Source organism: Dama dama, chromosome 7 (genome assembly GCF_033118175.1).
Source record: "Dama dama isolate Ldn47 chromosome 7, ASM3311817v1, whole genome shotgun sequence".
In the NCBI taxonomy this organism is placed as follows: domain Eukaryota; kingdom Metazoa; phylum Chordata; class Mammalia; order Artiodactyla; family Cervidae; genus Dama; species Dama dama.
Window position 1 is genome coordinate 31166278 of NC_083687.1, and position 14379 is coordinate 31180656.

Sequence of the window (14379 nt, forward strand, 5' to 3'; positions counted from 1 at the left end):
GAAAACAGTAGGGAATAGTTAGGAAAAAGGAAATCAAAGATCTCATGGAGCTTTATTTGTAGGAGACAATAAGATGCCCATCCTGTCTCTGGGTGTGTGGGGCAGTGCAAGTGTCTGTAAAGTGTGTAGCTTTCTTCAGCAATGTCATTTTTTAGCTACAGGAAAGGTGCTTGGCCCTCCAAAGTGTTTGATTTATCTGTTCTGCCAATATTGTGAATTCTTTTAATAAGAGACAAGTCAGTCAGTCCATGACAGTGAAAAGGTAAAAATCCTACTGGATGATAAAAGAGTTTGGCATGATTTGGCATAAATGACTATGATCAAATTCATATTATGTGAGAAACAAAGACATGAAATAAATTTGTTTAGTCCAGAGTCAAAAGTTTCATATAGCAAAGTCCTTCATGAAGAAGAGAGACCAAACTTTACCTGTGGTTTCAGAACTCAGACCTAAAACCAAATATGTGAAAAAACAATAATAATATCTATCATTCATTGTTATTTTTATGTACTACACATTAGGTTAAATACTAAATGCATTACCTCATTTAATGTCACAATTTTCTGATGAGAAAGATATCATTATTTTCATTTAGGGAGGAAGAGCTTTATAATTCATTCATGGTCACACAGCTAGTAAGTGGGTGGAATAGCTGCATTTTTTGTGTTCACACAGCTGGTAGGTGTAACCATTCTTCCAGTAATAGAACACAGTGACCAGGGACTTCCCTGATGATCCAGTGGCTATAAGTCCTTGTTCCCAATGCAGGGGGCCAGGGTTTGATCCCTGGTCAGAGAACTAGATACTACATGCTGCAACTTGATCCCATATGCCACAACTAAAACGTGGCTCAGCCAAAAAACCCTACAATGATAAAAATTTTTTTCTAATACTTGGATTTGTCTAAAGATGGAATAGCTTCCCTTTGCAGAGTTTATATCTCCCATCAATACAGTATACAATTTTAGATTGGATTATCACCTTGCAAAATATAGGGCTTGCCTGGTGGCTCAGATGGTAAAGAATGCTCCTGCAGTGCTAGAGACTGGGTTCAATCCCTGGATTGGGAAGATCCCCTGGAGGAGGGCATGGCAACCCACTCCAGTATTCTTGCCTGGAGAATCCCCATGGACAGAGAAGCCCGGTGGGTGACAGTCCATGGAGTTGCAAAGAGTCGGACACGACAGCAACTAAGAACAGCACAGCAAAATATCTATATAGGGTATTTCAGTGGCCGGACTAGATGACTTTTAAAGGCTTCTTCCCAACTGGAGCTGGAATTCCCATTCTGTATGTTCCATAAGAGTTCATCCAAAATACCGCATTGAATTTTCAGCACCAAGTACCGTGCCTTAGACTCAGTAATGCTCACTAATTATATAAATAGCCATGGTTAGCCCTGACTTTGATTTCAATGTGGGAGAGGAGATGGATAGTGGTGGTACAGCAGATGAAAGCCTAAAGAAAAGGGTTTCTCAAGATTTCTACCTTTTTCATGATTTTTCAATTAATATGTGCAGTGTTATCATTTCTAGAGAATTCATTAATTAAAGGGAAATACTCTATTGTAGAGTTTTTCCTTCGCTTATCTGAACACTCTACAAAAACACCAACATAGTCCAGTAACACCAAACAAACCATTCTCCAAAATGGAGCTTTTCCAAAACAAGTTTCTCATTTGTATACTGGATAAAATGGTCAGATGATCCACAGAAAGGTTTGTTGTGTAAATGAATTCATATTAAATCCTTCACTTTAATATTGATAAAAATTCTGAAAGCCAGTTTATACTTTAGCTTAGTTCTAGTACTGAACTCTTGTGATTACTATTTCTCTGTCTTCCATTCAGTTGTCCACTGAGATGGAATTCAGCCAAGTACTGCCACCTGTAGACTAACTCATGAGGGATTTTCTTCATAGAAAGCTTATTTTTCATGATACTGAAATGAGGCAGGGGAACCAGGAAATTAAATAGAAATAAAATAATTTACATTTACTAAATGTATTTAATCTCATAAGTTTTTGAAACAAGACTCTCAGTCTTAATCTCAGTTTCATTAATATTTCCTTGATATTTGTTCTTTGGGTCTTAAACCAAAACATATTTCTAGGGTGTGTTTTGGAAACAGTTTGGCCAACCTAGGGGAAAAAAGCTAAATAATTAGAAATAAAAAGTTACTGATTATTACCATGGATACTGTGTTGCTTTTTTACTTTTTTTTTTTTTTTACTATTTTTTATTTTGACAATTTTAAGCATATAATATATACAAAATTTAATCCTATGTCAAGAGATCCAAGTTTTAAATTATCCTTTATTTTCTGTGGAAATGTTTATAAATTCGATCTTTGTCATAAGTATCTGAGTTGGAGTAATTCAAACTTTTCATGGATCTGGAAAAAACAGAAATGGGAAAGGACAATGGGCTTATGTCTCATCAAAGCCAATGCTGTCCCAGCAATATTTTACTCAGTGTTTTATTTCAAATTTACTCTTTGAGTTGTAATATGCTATGATCATAGTATACTTAATTTACTGAGATCACTAATTGTAACATCACATTGCCAAAACCACTGATGACAAATTGATTTTTAAACATTTTTGATTCTTCATCATTCTAAGCAATCAGAATGGATCACTGGTCAAACTAAAACTGTTACTTTTACATCATAATATATAAATATTTTTCTGAAATTTTGGAGACAGTTTATAATAATTTTACATATGACTCAGGGCTTCCCCTGTGGCTCAGCTGGTAAAGAATCTGCCTGCAATGCAAGAGACCCAGGGTTCAATCCCTGGGTTGGGAAGATCCCCTGGAGGAGGGAACGGCTACCTACTCCAGTATTCTGGCCTGGAGAATTCCATGGATTGTATAGGCTGTGGAGTTGCAAAAAGTCAGATATGACTGAGTAACTTTCAAATCACATATGCCTCAACAGGGAACCAGAAAATTAAAGTGATCTTCCCATGTTCAAACAGCTAGTGGATTATAGAACTGAGGAGGGAACCCAGGTATTCTGACTTGTTGTGAGAAGTATTCTCTTGTTTGTTTCATGTTTTCTCTGATTGGCTAAGGTTGCTGTTGGTGACCATACTAGTTATGGTCAGAAGAGAGAGAAGTTTGACTTCAAAATTTCCTGCCATGAATGCAGATACAGGACTTAGTGACTAAACCACCACCACCATCACGATATTTGAGGCTAAAAAGAGACAAAATTATTGTTTAAAATTTTTATTTATTTACTTGGTCTTGCTTTTACATCAGTGAAATCTCCAAATCCTAATCACTGGAGCACCAGGGAAATTGTATGACAAAACTTAGAGCACTGGAGAGTGGTTTCAATAACTAATTCCATTGATAACATTGTCATCTTCAAGTCTTAGTGTCATGGTTTGTAAGAGTCTGTTCCAGGACATGTTTACTAGTGTCAACTATTGTTTTTTAAGATAAAATTTTATCAAAGTACATGGTATCACATTCTGGAACTATCTTGTTTTTGGAATTTTCTATTCCACTTTCATTTTCTTAAAATATAACTTAAATAAAAACCATAAATATCAATCTCTAAGTGTGCAAGGAAGACAAGGAGGCATCACAAGGAGAAACTCAAATAACCCCACAACTCTTGAAACAAATTACGTGATGAATATTCACCAGTCATGTCTAAGACACAACGAGATGCTAGGAAACGGGCTTGCCAAGACGTATTTATATAAATAGCTCTTATGCTGCACATAGACTTTTAAAATATTTACTTTTTCCTGTAAAGGTGTTGCTGATATTCTGTAAGAGATGTGTCCCATAGGAAAAGTTTAAATGTGTGTGTTGAGGGCTTATGTGATGATTGTAGTACAACACTGTAACTTGTCATGGATTCTAAATTTGAGTGTTTTTTCCTGATATTTTCTGATGATTATTTTATCTATAAAGTTGTTTGTTCTTGTTTTGTAGATTACTGCTGTTACAGCACATGAATACTGCAATTTGTACTGCTTCTTTCTCAATTTCCGAGAGAAAACATCATGGAAGGAGAAAATCACACTCTGTCTGAATTTATCATCTTAGGATTTTCTGACCTAAACAATGTGCAGTTTTTATTCTTTACCATATTTCTTATGATCTATCTCTGTACCCTGGGAGGAAATATTTTCATTATTTTGGTAACATTGATCGATACACGACTCTATACCCCCATGTATTTTTTTTTAAAGAATCTGGCCTTTCTTGATATCTGTTATACCACCACTAACGTCCCCCAGATGATGGTGCATCTCCTATCAAAGAAGAAAAGTATTTCCTATGGGGGCTGTGTGGCTCAACTTTTGGCATTCCTTTTCTTTGTGGGGGTAGAGTGTCTCCTCCTGGCAGCCATGGCATATGATCGTTACATTGCAATCTGCAAACCTTTAAGGTATTCAGTTATTATGAACAAGATCCTATACAGCCAGCTAGCAGCCTCCTGCTGGACTGGTGGTTTCCTCAACTCAGTGGTGCACACAGTACTGACATTCCGCCTGCCTTTCTGTGGCAACAACGAGATTAATTATTTCTTCTGTGACATCCCCCCTTTGCTGATCTTGTCTTGTGGTGACACTTTTGTCAATGAGCTGGTGTTACTCATTGTTGGGGTCTTCATTGGATGGGCTCCTTTCCTAGGTATCATCCTTTCCTACCTCTACATTATCTCTACTATCTTGAGGATCCGCTCCTCAGAGGGGAGGCAAAAGGCCTTTTCTACCTGTGCCTCCCACCTGGTCATTGTCCTTCTCTACTACGGCAGCTCCATCTTCACATATGTGCGGCCCATCTCGTCTTACTCATTGGCAAAAGACCGGCTGATCTCAGTACTGTACAGTGTGGTCACCCCCATGCTAAACCCCATCATTTATACTTTGAGGAATAAGGATATCAGAAAGGCCCTGAGAACTGTGGGAGAAAAAGTAGCAACTTTCAAACTTTATTTCCCTTGAAGTGTGTTGTTTATTTTTCTCTCATGATAAATATAGAAAATTATCTGTCTTGCCCACGCAATCTGGTTTTTCATGCCAACATTATTGATTTCAATGATAAATGGGGCAAAATGTTAACAATAGATTAATCTGGGTAAAGGATTAATGGATTTTGGGGGTTCTTTTCTTATTCCTGAAATGCTTCTGTATATTCTATATATTTGAAACTATATATAAATAAAAAATTAATTTGAATCTTTTGAGCATAACTAAAACTATGATGTGCTTGTCTCTACTTGTGCACACTTTTTTTTGGTATTTTAACCTCCATATCAAGTATAGTGAAGTGAAGTCGCTCAGTCATGTCCGACTCTTTGCGACCCTAAGGACTTAGCCCACCAGGTTCCTCCATCGATTGGATTTTCCAGGCAAGAATACTGGAGTGAATTGCCATTTCCTTCTCCAGGGGATCTTCCTGACTCAGGGTTTGAACTCAGGTCTCCACACAGCAGGCAGACTTTATTGTCTGAGCCACCAGGGAATCCCAAATATATTCAAACATATAAAATATATTCTTCAGTTAATCTGGTGTTCTTAAATTTTATTTTGTCTTACGGTGAACTAACTATCCATTGACTTGTGGTTCTGTTACTTCCAGCGTTTGTCTAAAAGATGTCTTCCTTTGTCACTGTCCTTCTTACATTTACTGTACTTTCCTGGTGGCTCATCTGGTAAAGAATCCACCTGCAGCTGGGAGACCTGGGTTCAATCCCTGGGTTGGGAAGATCCCCTGGAGAAGGGAAAGACTACCCACTCCAGTATTCTGGCCTGGAGAATTCCATGGACTGTATAATCCATGGCGTTGCAAATTTGGGCTTCCCTCGTGGCTCAGACAGTAAAGCGTCTGCCTGCAGCGTGGGAGACCCTGTTCGATCCTTGGGTTGGGAAGATCCCTTGGAGAAGGAAATGTCAACCCATTCCAGTATTATTGCCTGGGAAATCCCATGGACAAAGGAGCTTGGCAGGCTACAGTCCATGGGGTTGCAAAGAGTCTGACACGACTTAGCAACTAAACACAGCACGAGTGGTTAGGACTCAGCGCTTTCACTGCTGTGGCCTGGGTTCAGTCCCTGGTGTCAGGGCACTAAGATTCTGTAAGCCACGTGACATGACCAAAAAGAAAAACAACAACAAAAAAGGGAAAATAGAAAATACATAATTTCTCTTCTTATCTTCAGAAAGGATATTTATCATAATAGCACAAATAATAAACTTAGATTCTTTGCAATACTTCAAAGATCCCATGCATAAAAATGTAAATTAAACAAATTTATTCCCATTGTTTATTCTTCCCTGTTGTTCATCATTTCCCCAAATCCTTCCAGTTTCTTTATTTGTGGAACTCAGTTTATATTTCATCATTTTTAGTTTTCATTATATTGTTCTAAGTGATATCATGTTTTTGCATTTACAAGCTGTTAGACTTTTGAAGGATAAGAGCTGTCTCTTCTCTTTTATATTCTCATCACCCCCTTTTGCTCATGATCAACCAAAGTTTCTGCCCCAAATTTATTTTAAAGAATTAATCTAGTGACTTCACAAGCACGCCAAAGAAGGGTATAAATTGATACTTATGGAAGAGATATAGGGAGAGAATAAGTCTCTGGAGAGAAAATCCCAAGACATTAATGTCCAGATACCCCTAGGGAGGTTTATATAGGATTTAGTCTGTTCTCTGGTCAAAATAAAGAGATGGATTTGCTGAGACAATCTCACATCTAGATAGAGGTTGCTTGCAATAAAATGGGTGTAAGAGTCTTGAACAGCTGGAGCTATCTCTGATGATCTTATTCAAGGAGACAGTAAACACAGCTGATCTCTGATTTTTGGACATCTTTTTTGAGCCAAAAGTTTATTTTATTATAAAGTATGTGAAGACAGATGTTCAGGACAAATTAGCTGAGAGTAAACAGAAAAAAAGTGAGAGGAATAATTTTCTGAAGAAAAGGCATTAATATCATTGGAAAAAGCAAGTGGAAGTACATGGGGAAAACTCTTTGAATCTAGGCTGTGAAAATTACAGAGAGGAAGAGCAGGTGGGTTCACAGCACAAGTCATTATCTAGTAAAGCTTTGAATTTCTCAATCTATGTGTGTGTACAGTTTTTACTTTTTTGGTTGTTTGCTATTTATATCAGGGTAGACTCTTATTGAGATCAAGTTAGGTGTATGTTTTAATTAAGTGTCTGAGTGTCTATATCTGTTTAGTGGTGTGTGGGTGTGGGTGTGTGTGGGCAGATGTGTGTGTTACCAAGAGTTAGAGAAAATATAAGAAGAAGAAAGTGAAGTAGAGAAAAAAATTACATGAGTAATACCTTAATATATGTCAAAGTTAATAATACAAAAATGGCATGTTCTAGTTCTAGTCAAACAATATTTTAGATTGTATTTACTGTTTATAAAATTACATATCTTTGCAATAGTATTATTTTTAGTGGAAGACAGATGGTGCTATTATCCAGGAAAAATATAGTAATTTTCAAACCTCTTGTATGAAGTATTTACTTATGTATTAATATTTTAACTTGAGTATATCCACAGTTTCCAATATATGCATAGGTAATAATGTCCTTCAATTATATTCATGACTCCTGAGATTAATCATCTTCTCTTCTCTACCAACAATTCCATTTAGAATATTTCTTCTATATCCTCATGGAATGCAGCTCCTAGATTTTTATGTTCTTTCACCAATAATGTAATTTCTTAAATTTTGAATACTGTTTATAGACAGCAATTAATCATTAAGAATCACAAGTGTCTTTGAGAACAGTCCATGACAAAAATGAATTGCTAAAACTGACCCTAAATGGCTAAAAGTTATTTCAGTCAGTCAGTCAGTTCAGTCGCTCAGTCGTGTCCGACTCTTTGGGACCCCATGAATCGCAGCATGCCAGGCCTCCCTGTCCATTACCAACTCCTGGAGTCTACCCAAACCCATGCCCATCCAGTCGGCGATGCCATCCAGCCATCTCATCCTCGGTCGTCCCCTTCTCCTCCCGCCCCCAATTCCCCCCCCCAGCATCAGGGTCTTTTCCAATGAGTCAGCTCTTCACATGAACTTAATCACAAATATTCATTGCTTACTTTCTATGTTGCCATGTCCTCTAATAAACTGGAAGAGTCTTCTGTGAGTGTAGCATCACATTCAGGAGAATAGCATGGATAGATTGTAGGTGAGAATGTTCAAAAGAAGACAAATCTGACCTTTTGAGGGTAGTTGTTGTAGCTGATAATGATTGAACAGGTAATCACAATCCAGTAGTTAATTCAGTAAGTATAGAGAGAGCACCAAAAAAATGTTCCAGACACTGTTTTAGGTGCTGGGTTGCAGTAGTGAATAAAATAGACAACAGTTTTGTGTCTGTGTGTCTGAGACTGCAAGACATATTTAATAAAATCCAGTATAGCAGATTAAGATAAGTGTGATTGATAACAACATAGCAAGAAAGGATATGATTTTTAAATTTTTTTTGTAATTTAACCTGGAGAAGACTCTTCAGAGTCCCTTGGACAGGAAGGAGATCAAACCAGTCAATCCTAAAGGAAATTAACCCTGACTCTTCAATGGAAGGACTGTTGCTGAAGCTAAAGCTATAATACTTTGACCACCTGATGTGAAGAGCTGACTCACTGGGAAAGACCTTGATGCTAGGAAAGATGGAGGGCAAGAGAAGAGGGTGACAGAGGATGAGATGGTTAGATAGAATCACTGACTCGATGGACTTGAATTTGAGCAAACTCCAGGAGATAGTAGAGGACAGAGGAGCCTGGCATGTTGCAGCCCATCAGGTCACATAGAGTTGCACAGGAGTTAGTGACCGAACAAAACAATCAGAGAAATTCACGATGACGGTATAGCTTTAGGGCAAAGGTCTGAAAGAGATGTGGGAATTAAACATGTGAATTTATTAAGTGTAAGAATGCTTCATACAAGTCGAGAGCTGGTGCACAGATCTTGAGATGAGAATGTAGTTGGTGTTTTAGGAACAACATAGAGATCAATGTGGCTGAGTAATCCAGGGATAGAGTGGAAGTGGAAGCTTAAATCATTAGACATATTTAACAGAATAATCCTGGATGCCGCTTTGAGAATAGGAGACTGGATATGTGTGGAAATAAGATCATTCCAATAATCCAAATGAGTGATGATGGTGATTTGCACAGTCACATAGGAGGCAGTGAGAAAGGAATTTTGCATCTGTAGTCATGAAACAGGGTAATCTGCACATCTCCTTTCTGTTAAGTCCTTTTTCAAGTATTGGTATCAAGGTCATGCTAGGCTTATAAAAGAAGCTGAGAGTATTCTTTCTTTTGGGCTTTGGGCTTCCCTTGTGGGAAGTAAGAAAGAATCTGCCTGCAATGAGGGAGACCCGGGTTGGGAAGATATCCTGGAGAAGGGAACGGCTATCCACTCCAGTATTCTGGCCTGGAGAATTCCATGGACCGTATAGTCCGTAGGGTCACAAAGAGTCTTAAATAGCAGCTACAATGTCCTATATAGATATCAAACTATTCAAATTTTCTTTCTTTTACTGTTAGTTTTAGTAATTTATTTTTGTTTTGAAGTAATTTGTAAATGTCATATAGATTGTTAAATTTATTGGCATAAAGTTGCTCATAAAGATCTTCTATAATTTTTGACGTTGATAATATCCATAGCGATATTACCTTTTAAATTGATATTTTGAGCTCTCTCTCTTTAACAGTCTTACAGGAGTTTATCACTTTCACAATCTTTTCAAATAACTAAGTTTTCACTTTACTGACTTTACTGCACTTTTCTTTTCTATTTTAATGATTCATGTTATTATTTTCATTAGTTCCTTTCTTTTGCTTTCTTTAGATTTGAGATGCTGGTTTTATTCATTCATTCATTCAGTTTCTTGAAATACAACTTTAGAGTACTGATTTTCAATATTTCTTCTTTTCTAAGATATGAATTCAAGACATAAAATCTCTCTGTTTATTTCTTTAGCTACATACTAAAAGTTTTGATATGTCTCATCTTCATTATGACTTGGTTAAAATATTTAAAAAAATCTATTTGGATTTTCCCTTTATCCATGAGTTATTTAGCTGTGTGTTGCTTTATTTCAAGCATTTAGTGCATTTCTGGATATCTTTTTTTTACTTTTTAAAAATTTTACCATAGTCAAAGAACATTCTTTGAATGACTCAATCTATTGAAATTTTTGATACTTAAAAAAAAAACCTATCTCGATTTTGTAAATGTTTAATGTGCCATTAAAAATAATGTGAATTCTTTTCTTTTTCCATTCATGTATTCTATTCTACATAGTATTAACACCCACAAGTCATAGTGATTATTGCCTTGTATAGTCATTTTTCACTTTATTGGGTCAATTTTTCGTTACATGTACACAGACACATACCATTCTGATGTTCTTCACTTCTTTCTGCATTTTCATTCTTCTACTTAGGATCTTTTCTTACTGACTAGAGAACTTCCTTTAGTGTATATTTTTAGTGTAGTGATAAGTTCTCTCAGTTTGTATTTTGCTCTTTTTTTGTGGGTGTGAATTCTTTTCTTACTGAGCTGTTTATATATGTCAATCAAATTTGCAAATTATGTTTTTCAGATTTTTATATTCTTAATAACTTTTTTTTTTTTGGTTTCCTCTTCTATAAGGCATAGAGAGAGAGATGTTAAAAACTTCTATTAGGATTGTGAATTTTACTCTTTCTTCATTATTTCTGTCAACTTTTGAAGCTGTTTTATTGGGAGCTTACATTGGGTTGTGATATTCTGGATCAGTTGTTAGCAGGGGAATGTTAATGTGGGTGAGGGTGGGTAGGCTGCTGCTTAATCGCTCAGTCGTGTCTGACTCTTTGTGACCCCATGGACTGGAGCCTACCAGGTTCCTCTGTCCATGGTATTCTCCAGGCAGGAATACTGGAGTGGGTTGCCATTCCCTTCTCCAGGGGATCTTTCCCACCCAGGGATTGAACCTGGGTCTCCCACACTGCAGGCAGATTCTTTACCAACTGAGCCACCAAGGGCTCCCTCAAATGGCAACGCATTTAGTATATTCTTTTCCTCTCTCTTTCAGTGTTTATGCTTTATCTTGTTCTAATTCTTCTCCTCTTGTAGAGATTCCCACTAAATGTAGGGCACTTTTTCCTGGGGCTGAAAAATCGGGGATGTTTTCAAAATTCTCTTCCTGTTAACACTTTCTACTCTTTCAAGTTTTTCTCAGCTACACACACAAACCCACCACTGTGCTGCAGTCTTGTGACTACTGATGCTAATTTTGCTGTTTTTATTCCCTCTGCTTAAACACAATATTTGAAGATTCTGGATTTTATGTTTCTTAGTTTTGCTGAAAGTTTAGGCTTGTAGGAAGGATGTGTTAATTCCCTGAGGCTTTACATTATCTTAGGAGAAAAGAAGAAATCCTCACGAGGCTACATAACTTTTACTGCCAGAACCAAGAATCATAAGCTGAACAATTATTTCCTTTGTATGTTTTAAATTTTTCTAACCTCTAATTTTTTTTGTCTAACCTCTAATTCTAATGTTGGAAATAAGATATAATCATGCTTTACATTTTATGCTTTAAAAAAGTGCCTTTTATCTATATCTGATTTACTCATTATAAGCTGTTTTTATTAGTACATGATAAATTCTGAAGCAATAAAAAGATGTTTGACTCATATTTAGGAGTGGTAAAGCTGTTTACTTACCACTTCTAAATATTCTCCACACTGGAGCTCACCCTTAGGCTTTTCCAAATAATAAACTTGCTTCACTTAATTCCCACAGTGTAAAATTAAAAAAAAAACTAACTCATCATCATCATTACATTTGCTCCCCAAAGCAATGGAGAATGTCACTACAGTAAACGAGTTTCTGTTACTTAGCCTGACCAGTGTTCAGCAGCTGCAGCCTTTCTTCTTTGTGATTTTCTTAATCATTTACTTGATAAACTTGGTTGGAAACGGAGCTATATTAGTGATTGCGATTTTGGAACCCAAACTGCATTCCCCCATGTACTTTTTCCTGGGAAACCTTTCTTGTCTGGATATCTGCTACTCTTCAGTGACATTGCCCAAAGTCCTTATAAACCTCCTGTCCGCTCGCAGGGCCATATCTTTCCTGGGCTGTATCACTCAGCTACACTTCTTCCACTTTCTGGGAAGCACAGAGGCCATCTTACTGGCTGTCATGGCTTTTGATCGCTTCGCTGCCATCTGCAACCCACTTCGTTACCCTGTCATCATGAACCCCAAGGTATGTAATCTCTTGGCAGCCATGGCCTGGATCACCAGCTTCTTTTACGCTCTGATACATTCTGTCATGACTGCACGCCTGAACTTTTGCCGCTCTCAAGAGCTCAATCACTTCTTCTGTGATGTCAAGCCCCTCTTGGAACTGGCCTGCAGTAATACACTGCTCAACCAATGGCTTCTTTCTGTTGTCACCGGCAGCATATCTATGGGAGCTTTCTTCCTGACGCTTCTCTCCTACTTGTATATTATTTGCTCCCTTCTGCTCAAGCATAAGTCCTGCAGAATACTCCACAAAGCTTGGTCCACTTGTGCCTCCCATTTCACGGTGGTGTGTCTTTTCTATGGGCCTGTAGGCTTCACGTACATTCGTCCTGCTTCAGCCACTTCCATGACTCACGACCGGATGGTGGCCATCGTCTATAGCGCGGTCACGCCAGTGCTGAATCCACTGATATACACTCTTAGGAATAAGGACGTGAGGCTGGCGCTGAAGAAAACCTTCGGGAGCAAGTTATTTAAAGACTGCTGGCAGCACCACTGAGATTAATGAGGTTTATACCTGACTCCGATTAAGATTTTTATCCCTTCACTCTAATAAATGGGCTACATGATTTTCCCTTAGGAATCTGTAGCCCCGTAACCATGTTCTGCACTCAACTGTGTGTCATTATTTGCTCAGTTTTTATTTACCTACTTACTTATTTAAGAGATACTCATTGAATATATATTGTGTCAGGCAGCATAGTAGGTGTAGGAAGCAAGACTGAGCAAAAGAAATTCTACAATCTCACACAATGAACAAATTCATAAGTATTTACACCAGGGTAATTAGATGCTACAGAGAATTAAAAAGAGATAAAAAAGCTAGGGAGGGATGAATGCAGGCACTTAATACATAATAAATGATTTATCTGTTTCCTTTCTATTTGATCCATTCTATTGTCATATATGGAGAAGGCAATGGCACCCTACTCCGGTACCCTTGCCTGGAACATCCCATGGCCGGAGGACCCTGGTAGGCTGCAGTCCATGGGGTCACTGAGTCGGACACGACTGAGCGACTTCACTTTCACTTTTCACTTTCCTTCATTGGAGAAGGAAATGGCAACCCACTCCATTGTTCTTGTCTGGAGAATCCCAGGGACGGCAGAGCCTAGTGGGCTGCCGTCTATGAGGTTGCATAGAGTCGGACATGACTGAAGCAATTTAGCAGCAGCAGCAGCAGCAGCATTATCATATATGTCAGATGTTCTCATATCAATTCATTCATCAGAAAAAGATCAATTGATATAAATGCTAGAAAATGCACTCAAGTTTTTGGTAAATCCCTTGTTGTATACCTTGAAAAGGGAAGACATATTAAAACTGAGATTTATAATAAATGTCTCCATCAGCATCTAGATGCAGGGTAATTGGAAGCCAGACTCTCAGGCAGCAGTTTTCAATGTCTATAGACTTCCTTCAGTGGAAGTCTATAAAGAAGTGAGTTTGTCTGCTTCTCCTTCATTGAGCCCTGGGGTGGTAGCCAGTTAAGAACAGTTTCTTTGTTTGTGACTGTCCTGGTAATCCTGAAGACACAAGCCCCTCTGGTCATTAGAGCAGGCTATCTGGGTTATGTGGCCTCTGGGTGTCAGCAACAAAAGCTGGGACACCAGAAAGATGTTTCTTTGTCAGAAACACCAGAGATCTGAGCCAGAGCAGAGCTATAGCCTGAAGATTGCATCCATTGGACTCCCCCCCTCCCCCGCCCCACACACAGCTGTGTGATAAATGAGAAGCCTGACTGTTAGGCTGTAGCTTTTAAGGGAAGCAAATAGTCCTATTTCACAGAAAGACTGAATGTTTCTGTCTATGTCTCTGTGCTGTGCCAGGGGAGATAGCCAGTTAAGAATTGCTTCCCTGTTACAGACCTGTGGGAGCCAAAAGATGTGAGCCCTGCTATCCACTGGAGTCAAATGGTCAAGGGGTGTCCCCTGGATGTTGGGATATATTGGCAATCTAAATGAGGCAGAGGGATAGAAAAGAGATGGTGTCTGCTAAGGCCTCTGTCTATGGAGAGTATTGTAGTTGGCCTCTAGAAGTGTGCCAGCCTACCACTTAGGTCAAGCCTTT

At 38.1% G+C, this 14379-nt stretch overlaps 2 protein-coding genes across 2 annotated transcripts; both read left to right on the forward strand.

The window, feature by feature from the left end:
• Nucleotides 1-4027: 4027 nt before the first annotated feature.
• On the forward strand, nucleotides 4028-4975 carry LOC133059274 (olfactory receptor 5V1-like). The gene has a single exon (XM_061146268.1). It carries the CDS (start codon nucleotides 4028-4030, stop codon nucleotides 4973-4975), a length of 948 nt encoding a protein of 315 aa, XP_061002251.1.
• Nucleotides 4976-11857: 6882 nt separating this feature from the next.
• LOC133059113 (olfactory receptor 12D3) lies at nucleotides 11858-12808 on the forward strand. Its single transcript, XM_061146150.1, has one exon. The coding sequence runs from the start codon at nucleotides 11858-11860 to the stop codon at nucleotides 12806-12808; it is 951 nt and encodes a 316-aa protein (XP_061002133.1).
• The last annotated feature ends 1571 nt before the right edge of the window (nucleotides 12809-14379 follow it).